At 30.9% G+C, this 19,061-nt stretch overlaps 4 protein-coding genes across 5 annotated transcripts; 1 reads left to right on the forward strand and 3 right to left on the reverse strand.

Annotated features, from left to right (window-relative positions):
* Positions 1–2,211: 2,211 nt before the first annotated feature.
* LOC110785159 (transcription factor TCP4) lies at positions 2,212–5,645 on the reverse strand. 2 transcript variants are annotated; one of them, XM_021989604.2, is made up of 2 exons: positions 4,283–5,615; positions 2,212–2,814 (listed from the first exon to the last, which is right to left on the reverse strand). In XM_021989604.2, the coding sequence occupies exon 1, from the start codon at positions 5,496–5,498 to the stop codon at positions 4,287–4,289; it is 1,212 nt and encodes a 403-aa protein (XP_021845296.2). In that variant the 5' UTR covers positions 5,499–5,615; the 3' UTR covers positions 2,212–2,814; positions 4,283–4,286. The 2 variants fall into 2 exon arrangements, with proteins under 2 accessions (XP_021845296.2, XP_021845297.2); XM_021989605.2 differs by lacking the exon at positions 2,212–2,814 and having other exon boundaries at positions 4,078–5,463; positions 5,559–5,645.
* Positions 5,646–8,402: 2,757 nt separating this feature from the next.
* Positions 8,403–10,749, forward strand: LOC130471879 (protein FAR1-RELATED SEQUENCE 5-like). Its single transcript, XM_056842219.1, has 4 exons — positions 8,403–8,960; positions 9,325–9,925; positions 10,010–10,246; positions 10,382–10,749. Exons 1-4 carry the CDS (start codon positions 8,403–8,405, stop codon positions 10,747–10,749), a joined length of 1,764 nt encoding a protein of 587 aa, XP_056698197.1.
* An 876-nt stretch (positions 10,750–11,625) lies between these two features.
* LOC130460097 (uncharacterized) lies at positions 11,626–12,353 on the reverse strand. The gene is made up of 2 exons (XM_056827755.1): positions 12,231–12,353; positions 11,626–12,108 (listed from the first exon to the last, which is right to left on the reverse strand). Exons 1-2 carry the CDS (start codon positions 12,309–12,311, stop codon positions 11,749–11,751), a joined length of 441 nt encoding a protein of 146 aa, XP_056683733.1. The 5' UTR covers positions 12,312–12,353; the 3' UTR covers positions 11,626–11,748.
* Positions 12,354–15,503: 3,150 nt separating this feature from the next.
* Positions 15,504–18,285, reverse strand: LOC110785165 (uncharacterized). Its single transcript, XM_056826529.1, has 3 exons — positions 17,954–18,285; positions 16,805–17,021; positions 15,504–16,131 (listed from the first exon to the last, which is right to left on the reverse strand). Exons 1-3 carry the CDS (start codon positions 18,114–18,116, stop codon positions 15,924–15,926), a joined length of 588 nt encoding a protein of 195 aa, XP_056682507.1. The 5' UTR covers positions 18,117–18,285; the 3' UTR covers positions 15,504–15,923.
* Between the last annotated feature and the right edge of the window lie 776 nt (positions 18,286–19,061).

The raw sequence follows: 19,061 nt of genomic DNA on the forward strand, positions 1-19,061 counted from the left end.
GTGGATTCTCTCTCTCTTGATGACGGATAGCCCAGACCCGTATTTAACAATACGGTTGATAATAAAAATTGTATTTTTTAATTAAATAAGGAGGGAGTATTACAATAACATTAAAAACATTCCAATTGAACTTGACACGTTTTTATTTCTTATGTTAGATGATCACTTTGAGTTGATTCAAGTGGTCTTGAATTGGGTCAAAAGCAAGTGGATAAGTTTTATGACTTTGACAAACGATCTTTCCAAAAAAAATTGTAAACCCTTCATCCCATCTCGATTTTGTGAAATGATAAATTTCAATTTTAATACAAGTTTAGCAAGCTTTTTACACTAAATGATTCAAAGTTTCAATCCTCGATTCTTTAAATTCATGAATTCATATAGGGAATTCAACCTGGGATCGTTGGTTTAACATATTGATCTCAAAACCACTTAAACACTTTTGTTTATTTTGTGATATATACTGCATTTAATAGTTTATAACTTTTTTTATCAAAAAAATCTAGCAGATTTTGCCAGGTCCAGTAAGGGTTTAGTTGAACCCACTGAACCTTTACTGGCACCGCCCCTGCTGAAATAAGCTGAACTGAACTGAATTCAACTGAACGTATTAGAGCTGAACTGAACATAATAGAACTGAATGGACAATAAACAATAATAATAAATAATTATTGATTATTAAAAATATAAATAATACGATAAATAGTAAATAATTCATAATTAATAAAATAAATAACTAATACATACCTTGTAGTTAATAATAATAATAATAATAATAATAATAATAATAATAATAAGTAATAAATACATAAAGATGAACATTGCAATGTAAGAATAGCAAATTTAACATTATAATAATATACAAGATAATAAAATAAGATTATTAAAAGTGAAAACAACGCCGTTTTATTGAACTGAATGAAGTTGAACTAACCTGAACTGTAATGAATTAAGCTGAATAGAGCTGAACTAAACTTAAATCAAATCCAATAAAACATGGCCTAAAAAATGAAGAAGTATATATGAAATTAAAGATAGTGACTGAAGCCATTTGATTGTGAAAGCCGTATGGAAGAAATTGACAAGTACGATATCCATGGACTTATATCGAATCCTGTATAAAACAGTTTGCTTACTGCAAAGAAACTAGCTAGACTTAAATAAACAATCAAAGGAATTGTGGTTAGTTGCCCACTGTCTAATTAAAAAAGGGCTTATTAAACCCCGTCCCACTATTACTTATCCGTCCTATTAATTGTCCTAACTATTCCTCCTAATATTTACCCTTTCATATTTTTACCTTTCACCTTACTTTTACTCACCATCTTACCTCCAACCTTCCAACTCACCTTCAACTTTACAACACACCTTCAACCTTACAACATTCCGGCAGCCACCACTCTGGCCGGACCTCCGGCCAAAATTCCGGCGACCGAAATCTGGCCGGACCTCCGACAAACACTTTTTCCAGCGAAGCAAATTTCCGGCAAAAAAATGCATCGAAATTCTTACATTTACGAGTCATCCCGGGGAACATCCACGTCATCCCAAGAGCTAGATAAGTTTTTTTTTTTTCCTTTAAAACTTACAGAGGCTTCTTTATTTTAAGCTTCCAGCATGGTAGAGACTTCTGCTGTTTAATCTCGTACCATGGCTGGAGTTCAAACTGCAGAAGTCTCTACCATGGTGGAAGCTTAAACTGAAGAAGCCTGCATATTAATTCGATTTTAATTATTGTTGAATTTGAAAAAAAAATTCCGAAAAATATTAGTTAGACTTATTCGTTTTGAGCTCGCACCATGGTGGAGACTTCTGTTGTTTGATCTTCTACCATGGTGGAAGCTTAAAACGAAGAAGTCTACATAATGGTGGAAGCTTAATTAAAACGTAGAAGTCTTAATGCTAAAAAATATAATTCTATTTTTTTTATTTAATTAGCGATATTAAATACAAAATAGTTTTGGTAATTAAGTGTTAAATTGAAATAGTTATTCCGGAAATAAATTAGTTAGATTTTTTCGTTTTAGGTTCGCACCATGGTGGAGAATTTATTGTTTAAGCTTCTACTATGGTGGAGGCTTAAAACGAAGAAGTCACTACCAAGGAAGACTTCTTCATTTTGAGCTTCCACCATGTTGAAGACTTTTGCAGTTTGAGCTCCTACAATAGTGCGAGCTTAAACTGCAGAAGTTTCTACCATGGTGGAAGCTCAAACTAAAGAAGCCTCCGTAACTTTTACTGGACAAAAAAAAAAAAAATTCTCTTGGGATGACGTGGATGTTCTCCCGGATGACTCGTACATGTAAGAGTTTTGACGCATTTTTTCGCCGTAGTTTGCGTCGCCGGAAATTTCCCACACCGGAGTGGTGGCTGCCTAGAATTTGGGTCGCCGGAGGTATAGCCGGTGGTCTGCCAGAGGTCTGCCGAAGTTCTGGCCTGAGTGGTGGCCGGCAGAATGTTGGAAAGTTGAAGGTGGGTGATAAGGTTGAAGGTAAGGTGAAAGGTAAAACATGAAAGGGTAAATATAAAGAGTAGTAGTTATGACATTTAATAAGGCGGGTGAGTATTAATAGGACGGAGTTTAGCGCTACACTTAAAAAAGAAGTTAGCAACTAACGACAACTAACCATGACTTCTACAACCCACGCAGTGAAGAAAAAGGTGCACAAATATTTATGATCATGAGAATCGAATCCGGTTTAAAGTGGGCGGGTTTTGCACGATTATTGGATCAACAGATGAATATTCTCTTTTCCATACCAAGGCATTTTACCAGTTTGGAATCAATCTCCTTTGGGCTTCCACTCTCATCATCTGCCATAACAAGTCGTCATTAGAAAGTTTTTATAGCTTAACGGTCCGTTTCGTAGCCGGTTATAAATGATGTCAATAGGATGAATTTGTATGTAAATTTGTAAGAAAAATTAACATTCATTCCCATGGTAATGCTAGTTCATTCAAAATTATCTCTTTTTCTTTATAAATTTTCATTACCATCCATTATCATCTGGGGAGTGGTATTACGTGGGAATAATAATTTATGAAAAAAAGTAGCAAGTATGAGACAAAATTTCATTACTATGAACATCATGATGCTATTTTTTTGCCAAATTACACTTAGATTTATTCTCATTATTCCCATAATTTTTTACCTACTACCAAACGAACTGTAAATATGTTCCTCCTATTAAACTTTCCAGAGTCTATAAAATACGCCTTTGAATATAACAAGTATTATCATAAATTCATAATACACGCATCATGCACGATTTGGTTTAAGTTACTTTTTACTCACACAAAAATAGATTTTATACAAATAATTTCAGACAAATTAAATTCAAAATTGAAGTTGCGGAAATGTACGTTGAAATCAAGTGTGACGATCTTATGTAATACCCGTAATGTTTTTACTTGTACTACTACATATTACCTCCGTTTCAGAAAATTCTTTACGTTTTGAAAAATGTGTCTAAAATATAAAATACTTTGACCGTAAATTCTCACCATTATATATATCTAAACATTACATGTAAGATCTTGTTAGATTGGTCTCGGGATGTATTTTCAGAATATCAAATTTTTATATTTTTTTCAAATACGAAATTGGATATATTAGTAGTTAAATATTGCATTGGAGTTCGTGCAAATAGTAACTGTAAAGATTTTTTTGAAACGGAGATAGTATTTCGTATTATAGTTAATAAATAGGTCAAGTTTTTACTTTTGACTTAGGAAAGTCAAATGGACCCGACTATTTTTGGGATAAGAGGATTAAAGAGAATAATTTAGCTTGGCGGCAATTATTAACTTTCAAAAGATCATGGTTCCTCCGTCTCATAAATATAGTATCATCTTGTTTTTTATACTATTGATATAAGATTTTTGGTCATTTTTTATGATTTTACCTAAGAAAAATTATAGTATGAGATCTTGTTACATTCGTATCGTTATATATTTTCTAAATATGAATTTTTTACTTATACATAATTTGATATATTAAGAGCCAAAGTATGCGTGGTAAAGCGAAAAGTCAACCATGGTGCAATATTTATAGAACGGATAAGTAGATAAAAGATTGAAAGTAGAACGATTTGCAATAATAATAGCTGCTTGAGTTCTAGAAAAAAAAAGATTGAACATAGAATAAGGAAACTCGAGTGAGGAGCATATCATGCAATTTAAATGTCTAGTGTTACTTACCCAATTAATGAAACAAAAGATTGAGCATAGAATGCGAATTGAGGGGTAAGTGGGTAATGGATTATTAGCCTTAACTACTTACCCAATTAATGTTGGGTTGAATCAGGGGACATGGATGATGAGGATGCCTTATTGTTAGACATTGAATTAGCTCCACCATGAATTTGTGAGGACGGGACGTAATAACCGATGAACCCATCGGATCCATTTCCGGCATCTTGTGGATGATGTTGGTGGTGGTGGTTGTGAATTTTGTGATCCTCCAAAACACATACGAATGGAGAGAAATTGGACTGAAGGGTACTCCCTTGAGTAAATGTAGCCGTTGTTATTGGGCCAACATGTTGTTGCCCAAATAACAACCCTTGCGGTGGCAATGGGTAAGGGTTGAATAAATTTCCACCACCACCACCACCACTACCACCACTAGGCCAACCAAACATCCTAGCAAATTGGCCTAGATCGTGCTGCTGCTGTGACTCAGACCACTCTCCCGTCCTACCCTCGAACCCCAAAGATGAACTAGACCCTTGGAAAAGGGCCGAGTCATGACTCGAAGGTGCATGATGATGATGATGATGTTGCCCATTACCACAGCTTCCCGGATCTTGAAGAGTATGGAGTGACAAACAAAGATCCTGGCTGTTTTGGCTACCTCCTCTCGAGATAAACTCATGTGAATAATTCATACCAGATGTAATTGTATTATTATGACTAGGGAAAAAGGACTTCATACTATCACCTACAGACTGTGAATCCAAACATTGTGGAACATAAAATGATGTTGATCCAGACTTATCACCCACATCAACTTCAGTAGACCTTATTTTCATATCAACGCCGCCGTGAGAAACACTAGCTGTTGGATCCCACGGTGGTAATTCATCCAGCTTATCAATACATGTTTGAGCCTTTTTCATGAGCCACTCAACCACCTTGCTAGGCCGGTCGTACCCTAACCTATCTTGAACATCATAAAATTCAATGGCGGTGTGAGCGGCCAGGCGGACTCTACGGTCTCTAGGACCCTTGGCGGTGAACACCTTGCTATGCCGGTCCTTTCTACCGGTAGCCCGGATTATATGACCACCTTGCACTTGTACAATATCTCCTCCTCCTCCTCCTGTAGTATTCTTTAACCCCATGTTGCCCCTTTGTTTTATGTTTTGTTGAATTACATGACTGATTTCGTTTTGTTTGTCTTGTTCTCTAGATTCTTGGAAATCCAGATTATAGGATTTTGGGTTTTTCTGAAATAAACATCTGTAAATGGAAGCTAAACTTAAAATTTGGTACATATAAACCCAAAAATAGGGAGATAGTAAAAGGAACAAAAAAACAAGCAAAAATTACAAAACCTGATTTTGCTAGATGCTGTTATTGTTGTTGATGATGCTCATCTCAATGAAAGGAAGGCAGTAAACTCTTGCAGAATTAATACACTGCCCAAATCAAGAGGATATGACGGTAAATAAAAAAAATTAACTACTACTCCCTCCGTCCCGGAATACTCGACCCGGTTTGACCGGCACAGAGTTTAAGGGACTTGAATTGACTTATTTAATTTAATAGGTAGTAGTTGATAGTGGGGTATTATTTTAATGTAGTTAGTGGGAGGTGGGTTAAGAGGTGGGGTTGGGGAGAGTAGGGGTTGAATTTTTAATTATTTTTTGTATGGAGTAGCAATTCCGCTTGCATGGACCCGGTCCACCATTAAAGTTACCATGGACCAGGGTAATTAGGTAATTTGCAGCGCTGAACCGTTTGAAATCACGTGTTCCAAAATAACAGAATGCGCGAAACCCTAAAATTGAAATCTCTCTCCTCCAGCAGCAGCTTCTCTCTCTTACAGCAGCTTCTCTCTCCTCCAACAGCTTTTCTCTCTTCGAGCTTCAACAATGGAGGACGATTTAATCGATTTGAATATCGATTTAAATCGCGCAATAGAAGAAAAATTGTATAATTATGACGGTAATATTCGAATCCTAATAACTAACTACGAAGAAAATTATAGTAACTTTCATACTCATTGAATAATTATTATTATTTTAGAAAACTTTGAGAATCATAGAGAAGTATATGATGTTGAAGATGAAGATGAAGGCACATCTCAGCAAGTTATGGTTGCAAATCAATGTATTGAAGAAGGTATGATATAGTATCTTTTAATATATATATAGTAACTGTTATATTGATATAGTTAACATATTATAATTGCAGTAGTGTAACTAACATAGAAAGAGGAATTATATTTAACGCAGAGTAACTATAACATACAAAGAGAAACTATGTTTAATGTAGAGTAACTATCTCATATAGACAGGACTTATAGTAACTGTAGAGTAACTATAAACTATGGAGACTAACTATATAAAATGAAGAGTAACTATCACATATAAAGAAGAACTATATACTGTAGAGTAACTATCACATATAAACAAGAGTTATATTAAGTGTGAGTAACTATAATATATAAACAGTAACTATATAAAATAAAGAGTAACTATCACATATAATGATAACTATATTTAAAATAAAGTAACTATAATTTATGAATGGTAACTATATTAATTATAGAGTAACTTCACATAATGAAATAATATAAATAAGAAATAACTACATTTAATTTATAGTAACTATAACATATAAAGAATAACTGTATTAACTGTAGAGTAACTATAACAATCAATAGATCCTAAGTAAGTATGTTAAATATAGAGTAACTATTACATGTAAAGAGTAACTATATGAACTGTAGAGTAACTATAACAATCAATAGATATTAAGTAACAATGTTAAATATAGAGTAACTATAACATATAAAAAGTAACTATATAAAATGCAGAGTAACTATCACATATAAAGAAGAACTATATACTGTAGAGTAACTATAACTTATAAAAAGGAGTTATAGTAACTATAATATATAAACATTAACTGTATAAAATGAAGAGTAACTATCCCATATAATGATAACTATATTTATAATAAAGTAACTATAATTTATGAAAGGTAACTATATTAATTATAGAGTAACTTCACATAACGAAATAATCTATATAAGCAATAAACTACATTTAACTTATAGTAACTATAACATATAAAGAGTAACTATATTAACTGTAGAGTAACTATAACAATCAATAGATCCTAAGTAAGTATGTTAAATATAGAATAACTATTACATGTAAAGAGTAACTATATGAACTGTAGAGTAACTATAACAATCAATAGATCTTAAGTAACAATGTTAAATATAGAGTAACTATAACATATAAAAAGTAACTATATAAAATGAAGAGTAACTATCACATATAAAGAAGAACTATATACTGTAGAGTAACTATAACATATAAAAAGGAGTTATATTAACTGTGAGTAACTATAATATATAAACAGTAACTGTATAAAATGAAGAGTAACTATCCCATATAATGATAACTATATTTATAATAAAGTAACTATAATTTATGAAAGGTAACTATATTAATTATAGAGTAACTTCACATAACGAAATAATCTATATAAGCAATAAACTACATTTAACTTATAGTAACTATAACATATAAAGAATAACTATATTAACTGTAGAGTAACTATAACAATCAATAGATCCTAAGTAACTATGTTAATTATATAGTAACTATAAAATATAACGAGTAACTATATAAATATTAAGAGTAACTATCACATTTAATGATAACTATATTTGTATTTGTACAGGTTCAATAATACATTCAATTGATACAAACCACAACATCTTTGAAAATCCAAATAATGAGCAGGAAGAAAACATTGATAAAGAATTAGATGGCAGTTTAATTGGAGAAGCAAGGAAAACAGCCGATGAGATTTATGATCTATATTGCAAACATGCTGCTATTATTGGTTTTAGTGTACGAAAAGGGAAGAATAGATATAAAGAAGGAACCACAATTGTTAATGGAAAATACTTCTACTGCTCTGCTGCTGGAATAAGAGACCCTCCTAAAAACAAAGAACTCAAAAATGAAGATGATCAATCAGATGCAAAAAAGAAAGAAAGGAGAAAGAGGGTTATGATAACAAGAACAAAATGTGAAGCTCAAATATTTGCAAAGAAGAATGAAAATGGAGATTTTGAAATAGAAAAGCATGTAGTGGTACATAATCACCCATTGACAAGAGAAATAAGTAATTATCTCCACCGATCGGAACGACAAATGACAGAACCTAAAAAAGAAGCTATTGAGGCAATGTCAGAATGTGGTCTAAGACCAATGGAGTCTTATAGGTATATGTCAACAGAAACTGGCGGAGACGACTGTGTAGGTCATACGATGATTGATCATCTAAACTACTGCTACAAGTTAAAAATGAAGCAAATTGATGGCAAGGATTCACAAACACTAGTGAACAAACTGTATGACATACAATCAATAGATCCCGAGTTCTTTTTCAGAGTAAGACTCAATGCTGAAGGAAAAGTTGAGTGCCTATTTTGGAGGGATTCTATGATGAGAGAAGATTACAAAATATATGGAGATGTTCTAGTTTTTGATACTACATTCAGAACCAATAAGTACAATCTCATATGTGCTCCATTTGTTGGTATCAATAACCATTGGAAAAATACAATGTTTGCTTGTGCTTTCATTGGGGATGAAACCACAGAATCTTTCGTTTGGGTGTTTGAAACTTTTCTGAAGGCTATGGGAGGAAAGCACCCTATATCAATTTTCACTGATCAAGATGCAGCTATTGCTGCTGGAATAGAACAGGTACCTCTTCATATATTATAGTTACTATTTTGACAATATAGTAACTCTTTATAAAATATAGTTACTATTTTAACAATATAGTATCTCTTTATAAAATATAGTTACTATTTTGACAATATAGTAACTCTTAATTCAATATAGTTACTATTCTAAAATTATAGTAACACTTTATAAAGTATAGTTACTATTTTGACAATATAATAACACTTTATAAAGTATAGTTACTATTTTGAAAATATAGAAACTCTTATTAAAATATAGTTAATATTTTGACAATATAGTAATTCTTTATAAAGTATAGTAACTCTTTATAAAATATAGTTACTATTTTGTGGAACTATATATATTCATTATTGTTTTTCAGGTTTTTCCTTCTTCAAGACACAGGTTATGCTTGTGGCACTTGAGTAAAAATGCAAACAGTAGGTTTGGTTTATTGAAGTCTGATAAAAACTTCAAAAACGCATTCTACAAGTGTTTAAGTGGGTGTATAACACCAAATGATTTTGAAGAAACTTGGAAATCTATGATCAACACTTTTAAGCTGGAAAAAGATGACTGGTTCAACAGATTGTATGGTCTTAAAGAAAAATGGTGTACAGCTTTAAGTAAAGATTTTTTTTCTGCCGGTATACTTTCTTCACAAAGAAGTGAAAGTACAAACCATGCTGTTGGTTTTAAAGCAAATAAAAGTACAACATTAACAGAGTTCTATAGTATTTTTCAAGCTACAATAAATCGATGGAGAAAAACCGAAGAAAAAGACGACTTTGACTGTACAAGGGGAATACCAACTTCAGAGCTAAGTATGAGTGCTATATTAAAACAGGCAGCAAATGTATACACGATAACACTTTTTCGTGATTTTGAAGAAGAGTTCAAGCTTTCTGTGGCAAGTAGTACAATGTTCAAGGGAAGTGTAGGAAGAACAGTGTTTTTTGAAGTGTGGATAGAAGGAATAATAGGTAAAAAAACTATAAATCTTTATTTATTATTTAGAGTAGATGCTCTTTTGAATAATATTACATTATATGTAAATAATCTAACAGGATCAAGGCAAGAAGTTCAATACAAAATGGAAGATTCAACCGTCACTTGCACATGCAAAAACTTTGAAGAATCTGGATGGTTGTGCTTCCATTGTTTAAGAATATTGCATATACATTCAATCAATACAATTCCAGATCGTTACATAACAACAAGATGGACTAGATATGCAAAGAAACAGATATGGGAAAGGGTTGATACAATAAAAAGGGAGAAAGGTGAAATCAACAATTTTACTGGTTGGAGATTACATATGATCAGAAGGTAATTTTTTCAATATACATTAGTTCATTTTCATATATTTACAATTACAGTTGATATTTTACTTAACACTTAAACTCTATACCACAAATACTATAACTTAATTTTGAAAGGGCATAAGATAGCAAAGGCCAGAAAATTTATCGAGGAGAAGTTTAAAATGGATAATAAAGCAGTTGATGAAATCATAAAAAAGGAAGAAGAAAGGAAGGCAAAAGAAGAAGCTGCAAAGATAGCAGAACAAGAAAAGGCAAAAGCTGAAGCACAACGAGAAACACAAGACGGGGAATCAACTAATTCTGAAATAACAATTGTGCTTGATCCTGATCGTGCTAATACTAAAGGAAAGAGTAAGAAGAGAATAAAGGGTCAATATGACAATTACAAGCAGCCATCAAAGAAAGGAAAAAAGAAACACAAAGAATTTGGATCCAAGACACCCAATATTCAATTATTTACACCTAAAGAACAACTATTTTAGTGATGTTCTTGTTTTATTATCATATACAGTTACTTCAACATTTTTAAACAAATTTATTGAGTGTTTATACTATAGTTCTCCTTTACAATACATAGTTACTATACATTCAGTATAGTAACTCTTTATAAACACACAATTTTTATTTATAGTAACTCGTTATAAAATAGTTACTATTTTGACAATATAGTATCTCTTAATACAATATAGTTACTATTCTGAAAATATAGTAACTCTTTATAAAATATAGTTACTATTTTGACAATATAGTAACTCTTAATAAAATATAGTTACTATTCTGATAATATAGTAACTCTTTATAAAATATACTTACTTTTTTTACAATATAGTAACTTTTTATAAAATATAGTTACTATTTAAAAAATATAGTAACTCTTAGAACAATATAGTTACTATTCTAAAAAAATATAGTAACGTTTTTTATGCAATCAAAATGACTTATAGTAACTATATGTTACTCAAAAATAAAATACCATAAAAAAGAGAGTAATTGTATCTTATTAAAGATAACTATATCTGTAAGATAGTAACTATTTGAATTTATACACAAAATTATTCACTTTTTATATATACCAACTCTTCACATTTAGTGGTCACCCTTCTTTACATATAGTAACTCTATATAAAATATAGTTACTATTTTGATAATATAGTAACTTTCGTTATGCCATCATATGACTTACAAATTTATAAGAGTAACTATATTTGAAGAAAGGTAACTATTTCATTCAAATAGAAACTATATTTAAAATAAGTAAATTGAACAATATCACACAAATACTGCAAAAGTTATAATTACTCTCATATATCAAACAATTAAAAATCATTGATAGTAACTATATCAAACTTAGAATTCGACTACATACAAACACAAAAAATTATTTGAACAGTAACTATATCAAACTTAGAATTGTACATTCTAAGTAGTAATTCGACTACATACAAACACAAAAAATTAAATTGTTTTTTCAGCAATAATTATTAACCACGTGAAGCACCTCGTCCACGTGCCTTCCCGCGTCTGCCTCCTCGGGTGCGTCTCCCGCCTTTGCCACGTCCTTTCCCTTCAACATTGACATCTGTCTCAGCTTCATCTTCTGTTTCAACATGTTTGGATTTCCTTGCTGAACTATTTCTTGCAACAATTTCAATTTTTGAAGCATCATTCATGTATTTCTGCGTCAACTCTTCCCTTTGTTTAATTAGGGCATCCAAAACATCTTGTTTCCTGTATTTCCTGAATGCAACCATTCGTTTCAGATATTCATCTCTGTAACAATTCAAATCTGACAACACAATGGTGCCACAAATACAAGCCCTGAGAAACTTCCTGAAATCTTCCTGCAAATATTTGAACAGTAACTATTAGAATAAAAACAGTAACTATGATAACAAAACAATAACTATAAAGAATGAAAAGAAAAATATGAATAACATTAATTATTTTTAACACAAAAACTTACATCTGCCAAGGGATCAAAGTCAAAAATCCCAACACCATCTTGTACCGTTTCAACACCATGAAAAACCATCATTAACATCATCAAATAGACACAACAGTCTTTGTCATAAGCACCTCGCTTCCAATTACCACCGACCGAGATAAATTTGAAGCTTTTAATATCTTCATGATGAATGTTATCCATATTTTTCAGTAGTTTTTCCAATGAAGAACACTGTACAAAACATATAGTAGGTATTATCAACATATAGTAACCTTTGAAATCATATAGTAACTATTACCAACATATAGTAAGAATTAAAATCATATAGTAACTATTAAAATCATATAGTAACTATTACCAGTTGGTTAAAAATCATATAGTAACTATTAAAATCATATAGTAACCATTAAAATCATATAGTAACTATTAAAATCATATAGTAACTATTAGAATCATATAGGAACCATTAAAATCATATAGTAACCATTACCAACATATAGTAACCTTTGGAATCATATAGTAACTATTTTATAACGATAGTAACTATTTTAAAAACATAGTTACTGTTTTAAACAAATAGTAACCTTGTCAAAAATATAGTTCCTCTAAAAAAGAAAGACTAATATAAAGGTAACTATAACATTTATAGAGTAACTACAACAACAAAAAAGGTAACTATAAAAAAAACTTACCAAGACAGAATAAGCTTTCTTCCTTTGTTCCATCTCTTTTGGTTCCAGAAGCATATTATCAAAGAAATAGACACTTTTGTCTTTCATACTAATGACAAACAGGTAATAATGCTTCGGGTCTTCAATCAGAACACGAGCAAAAATCTATATAAAAAAGAAAAACAACAGATTACAACTACAAGAAAGGAGACAAAAAAAAGAAGATAATATGGTTATATAAAGAAAATATAAATCATACCATATTACAATCTTTCAACGATTGAACTCCATTTACATCTTTCACACCATAATTAAGACAAACACACAATTCAGACAAGATTTTTTCATTGCCTGGTTTCTCAATCAAATCAGCAACATATTTCTGCAAATCAATATTAAAAGAAAAATTAAACAAAGGCCAAAAAAATTTAAAATAATTAACATTTTATATTATTAAAAATATAACTTACACAATATGTGCCACCTAAAAACAGCTTCTGAGGAGAACCAGCAGGATTCCTTTCATTTTCATTCAATAAAAAAGCCCAAGCTTCAATATGAATCAAAAGAATATCAAATGTGGAAGGAAGGGTCCACATGTCATCTCTTCCTACCGCAATAAAATGATTGTATTCTATAACTTTATCACTGAAAAACATAAAAAATAAACAATAAATATGTCAGAAGAATTATAAAGGTTACTATAATAAATAAAAGGTAACAATAGAATATAAAAGGTAAATATAGTAAACAAAAGGATACTATAGTATACAAATAGTAACTATATTATATGAAAGGTTACTATAAAGTTAGGGCAACAACTTCACTTTTAAGAAAAGTAACTATATTATATGAAAGGTAACTATATTATATGAAGGGTTACTATAAATAATAAAAAGTAACTATATTATATGAAAGGTAACTACATTATATGAAAGGTAACTATATTATATGAAAGGTAACTATAATATATGAAAGGTAACTATAATATATGAATGGTAACTATATTATTTGAAAGGTAACTATAAATTATTAAATGAGAAAACTTCTACTTACTCAGTCAAAATACCCTCTCCATCAGTCAGAGCAGCAAAGTCCACAGCTTCTTGAACAAATGCTGGAAGATGCCTCATTAAATCTTCAAATGCTATCATAAACGGAGACATAAACATCACATTTTCCTCTATGCCATAGACACTGACATTCACTCTTGATACAGCATGGTTGTTAATGATGCATTTTTGAAATCCAGCCCACACGCGCTCATATTCTTCTATTTCTTCATCATCATCCTCCGTAATTTCTTTATCTTTGCTTTTCAAAGAATCAAGAACTGCATTTATTTGAGTGTCAGGATCAACTTCTCGAATAATTGCTTCGGTAGATGTTGTTGCATCAACAACAGCAGCTGTAACAACTGCAGGCTCAGTTGGAACAACGGCAGAAGGTTGAGGGGCAGCAGTAACAACTGGATTGTTACTTGAACCAAAAATGTCATCCCAACCATTTGGTAGATTCTTCACCAACTGATGAATCTCCACCAACTCATCAACCATCTTTTGATATGTGGAATTTTCCAAAATATCATCGCCATGGTTCTGCGAAGGCATTGAAGCCTTTAATTTGAACAGCTCTTCAGCATGGATGGCTGAAACTACATCCAGATCTCTCTTCATCAACAACCACTGACCATGAAAATCCTAATAACAAAATACATAAATTTAAATATGGAACATAATATGAAAATTTAACTAAAAATACAAAAAATATTATAAGAAAAGGTATCTATAGTATATAAAGATAACTGTATAAAAGTTAACTATAGTATATGAAAAGTAACTATAGAATATAAAAGATAACTATAGAAAATAAAAGATAACTATAGTAAATAAAAGGTAACTATAGTATATAAAAGATATCTATAGTATACACAAGATAACTATAGTACATAAAACATATAGTAACTATTTATACCATATAGTAACTGTTTAAAACATATAGTTACTATTTGTTAAAACAAAGTAATGGTAACATAGTATGTGAAAGATAACTATAGTACAGAAAAGATAACTATAGAATATAAAAGATAATTATATATACCTACATTTACTAAACCAAAGATAATGATAACAATAGTGTATAAAAGATAACTATAGCATATAAAAAATAACTATACTATATATTGACAAATATATCAATAATAAAATAAACTTACATCAGTGGCTTTAGAGAAAATTTCTTCATCTGTAGGATGAGAATTAGGGATTTCAAACTGAAGAATCCTAGGACGCCGACTTGGAATTCGACGCCCAACATAGGGCTGTTCAGCTCTTCCCCCACTGCTGCCTGCTTCATTTTCTTTCGAAATAGATTTGATTTGGGTCAAATCTATTTGACCATCAACAAAAACAAACTTTTTGGAAATTGGATACTTCCCCTTCTCCAATATACCAGAACCATATAATGCACTCATATTGGCATTTTCAGCATGAATCCGATCGGTTACCATCTTCGATGTCCAATGCTGAATAAGAGGTAATTGATCAGGAATACCACTGGAATTCCTAAACTTAATCCTCTGAAAATACACAAGTTGCAAAAACACAACACAGCCTCCAAATGTCTTTTGATCTTTGCCTTTCAATAAACTATTTTTAAATTTCACTGTTTCCTCACATAATACGTCAAGAACGTATTTACACCAATTGTATTTGGAAATCATTTTAGGATCTTCCAAAGCCTTAGCCAATCTCAAATCTACAGTCCTATTGGCTGTTGGAGTAAAAAATGTAGAGAAAGCAACAAAAACAAATAATTGTTTAAACAGATCACCACCATCTGTCAACAATTTAATCTTGTCCTCAAGCAACCTTATAGGAATTTGAGCATTGACCTCTTCAAAACCGAACTCTTTTCTCCACTTGATCTTCAAATCAAAATCAGGATTAGTGGAATTGCGCCCACGTTTAACCCCTTCAACCTCCAGCTCAGAAAGGGGGAGCATAAACAAATCGTACACATCATAATCAGTGATTTCAAATTACTTGGAATCACTGATTGTAAACAGAGAACTCACACCATCAAAGCACTTGATGCACCAGTACATCATCTGAGTGTTTTTTCGACTTAATTGAAGGCCTAACAATCCTCCAAACCCTATCTCTTGAACAGCTGCCTTTTGATCAGGAGAGAAGTCTTTAATTAATTTACACAATGATCCTCCTGAACATTGTGTATCAAAATTAAACCTGAAAAAAATGAATAATGAAAGTAAGTCAGCTTTATATATCATATAGTAACTATTTAGAACACATAGTAACTGTTTAAAACATGTAGTAACTATTAGAAACATATAGTTACTATTTAGAAAATATAGTAACTGTTTAAAACATATAGTAACCTTTCAAATAATATAGTACCTATACTACACATACACATAGAACCTATTTATAACATATAGTAATTATTTAGAAGATATAGTAATTGTTTAAAACATAAAGTAACTATTTAGAACATATAGTAACCTTTGATATAGTCAATATTGTAAACATAGTACACATAGAACCTATTTAGAACATATAGTAACTGTTTAAAACATATAGTAACCTTTGGAGTCATATAGTAACTATTGTAAACATAGTACACATAGAACCTATTTAGAACATATTTCAAAACATATAGTAACTATTTAAAACATATAGTAACCTTTGGAATCATATAGTAACTATTTAAAACATGTAGTAACCTTTGGAATCATATAGTAACTGTTTACAACATATAGTAACCTTTGGAATCATATAGTAACTGTTTACAACATATAGTAACTATGTAAAAAAATATAGTAACTATTTAGAACATAGTAACTATTTTGAACATATAGTAACTATTTAGAACAATTAACTAAATTAAACTAACACTTACACGATAGGCAGGCCATCAGCGCCAACTTCTTTCAAAACTTGTGAATGAAGTTGATGAGATTCAGGCTGTGGAACGTCAACCAGAGAAGAATTTTGTAAAACTAGTTGATTAGGTTGTTCTTCTTCAATTGGTTCTTTTTCAGATACAAGCGCAATTGCTTTTGATTTCGGACTGCCAGCCTTTTTGTTCTTCTTTATAGACACAGATTCCTTAGCAACTGAAACAAAACAATTATAAAACAAAATATTACTATATAGTAACCATTACAATCACATAGTAACCAATAAAATCATATAGTAACCTTTCAAATAATATAATAAATACATAAACATAGAGTATCCATTTAAATCAGATAGTAACTATTTATTAGACATAGTAACTGTTTAATTTTATAATAACATTTAAGAAAGATAGTAACTATTTATAACACATAGTTACTGTTTTAAAGTTATATTTACTTTCTAAAAACGATAGTAACTATTTATAACACATAGTTCCTATTTTAAAGTTTATTTACTTTCTAAAAACACAGTAACTATTTATAACACATATTTACTGTTTTAAAGTTATATTTACTTTCTAAAAAAGATAGTAACTAATTATAACACATAGTTACTATTTTAAAGTTAATTTACTTTCTAAAAAGACAGTAACTATTTTAAAAACATAGTTACTGTTTTAGAAATATAGTAACCTTTTAAAAATATAATTACTCTAAAAAACTACGAACAAACCAGTCACTAATAAAAACACTTAAAAACTTCGTAACATAAAATAAAAAGTAACTATATCTTTTAAACAGTAACTTCAAACAAAAACCACAAACATTTCAATAATTCAAAATCAAACAAAAAATAAGTTCGAATTACTAGAAATTTCTTCAGAAACAGCAAATAAAAGGTAACTATATCTTTGAAACAGTAACTGCATGAAACACTAAACCTAATTTCAGCAAAAACCACAAACATTTCAATAATTCAAAATCAAACAAAAAATAAGTTCGAATTAACAGGAATTTCTTCAGAAACAGCAAATAAAAGGTAACTATATCTTTGAAACAGTAACTGCATAAAACACTAAACCTAATTTCAGCAAAAACCACAAACATTTCAATAATTCAAAATCAAACAAAAAATAAGTTCGAATTACCAGGAATTTCTTCAGAAACAGCATTTGGCCTTCTTCCTCGCCTTCGAGGAGCTTCAACAGCCATTTCAGCGACGGAATTGTCGAATTCAAGTTTCTTCGCTGCCGGTTTCTTCGCTGCCGGTTTCTTCGCTGCCGGATTCTTCGGTGCCGCTTTCTTCACCATTTTTTAGAAAAAAGAAGATCGGAAGAGTAATTTGATGCAAATGGATGAAAATAATCACTGAAATTAAATTTGAAATGGAGAGAGAAATTCAGAGAGAAGTTGGGAAACAGTTTAGAGAGAGAAGTTGAGTGAGAAGTTCAAAAGCCGGGAAAAAGGAAATTAAAAAAAAAACATATATATAATTAGGAAAGCACGTGACAGTTACAAACAACTTCTCGCACGCAACAACGCAAAGACTATAATACCCTGGTCCATAGCATGGACCAGGTTTACTATAGTGTAAATAATGGAGTAGGGAGTAAGTGGGTTAATAGGGATGGAGTGAGAAATAATATAATATTGTTAAAATATTTCCATTTTTAGAAACAGGTCTAGTATTAAGGGACGGCCCGATAAGAAAAACAGGTCAAGTATTCCGGGACGGAGGGAATACGTATTTATTTAGCTTAGAATTTGACAAAACAAACGTACAAACAAAATACACAGGTAATTTGAAATCTTTTGTGTTTGAATTATTTGGATAGAACGCCGGGTGGTTTGGGGGTTTTTAGATGGACTAAAAGTAATGTAGAAAGAGGGTTTTGGGGACTGCTCTGAAGAAAATATCTTGTTCATACAGTTTTAAAGGAGTGGTGTGGGGGTGATGAAAGCTTAGTTGCAACATAAAATGTCACTTTGTGGTAATACTAAGTACTTTGTATGAGAACTGGAAAATATATCTGAAATCAAAGATTAGTTATGTGTGTCGTGTTGGATTTACTTGTTTAATTAATAGTGTCGGAAATTCTTGATACTGAGTGTTTCTGCGCAATTAAATATATGTGTCAAATAAAACCTTCCATCATGTTCTAAATCCACATCATCTCAACTAGAAACATGTAAATGTGGTTGTACATCAAAATTAGTTTGTTAGGGTTTGAACATGAGACCAATAAGAACTACTTC

This window comes from Spinacia oleracea, chromosome 4 (assembly GCF_020520425.1).
Source record: "Spinacia oleracea cultivar Varoflay chromosome 4, BTI_SOV_V1, whole genome shotgun sequence".
NCBI classification, from domain to species: Eukaryota; Viridiplantae; Streptophyta; class Magnoliopsida; order Caryophyllales; family Amaranthaceae; genus Spinacia; species Spinacia oleracea.

Bases quoted from the DNA above. Each gene is read 5' to 3' on its own strand.
- LOC110785159 (XM_021989604.2), bottom strand. From the start codon at position 5,498: ATGTACCAAATTTTAAGTTTAGCTTCCATTTACAGATGTTTATTTCAG.
- LOC130471879 (XM_056842219.1), top strand. From the start codon at position 8,403: ATGACAGAACCTAAAAAAGAAGCTATTGAGGCAATGTCAGAATGTGGT. The intron at 9,926-10,009 runs GTAAAAAAACTA...ATAATCTAACAG, and splicing joins GTGGATAGAAGGAATAATAG to GATCAAGGCAAGAAGTTCAA. The intron at 10,247-10,381 runs GTTGGAGATTAC...TAATTTTGAAAG, and splicing joins TGAAATCAACAATTTTACTG to GGCATAAGATAGCAAAGGCC.
- LOC130460097 (XM_056827755.1), bottom strand. From the start codon at position 12,311: ATGATGTTAATGATGGTTTTTCATGGTGTTGAAACGGTACAAGATGGT. The intron at 12,109-12,230 runs GTAAGTTTTTGT...AAATATTTGCAG, and splicing joins ACTTTGATCCCTTGGCAGAT to GAAGATTTCAGGAAGTTTCT.
- LOC110785165 (XM_056826529.1), bottom strand. From the start codon at position 18,116: ATGGTGAAGAAAGCGGCACCGAAGAATCCGGCAGCGAAGAAACCGGCA. The intron at 17,022-17,953 runs GTAATTCGAACT...GTTTTGTTTCAG, and splicing joins TGTTTCTGAAGAAATTCCTG to TTGCTAAGGAATCTGTGTCT. The intron at 16,132-16,804 runs GTAAGTGTTAGT...CATTTTTTTCAG, and splicing joins GCTGATGGCCTGCCTATCGT to GTTTAATTTTGATACACAAT.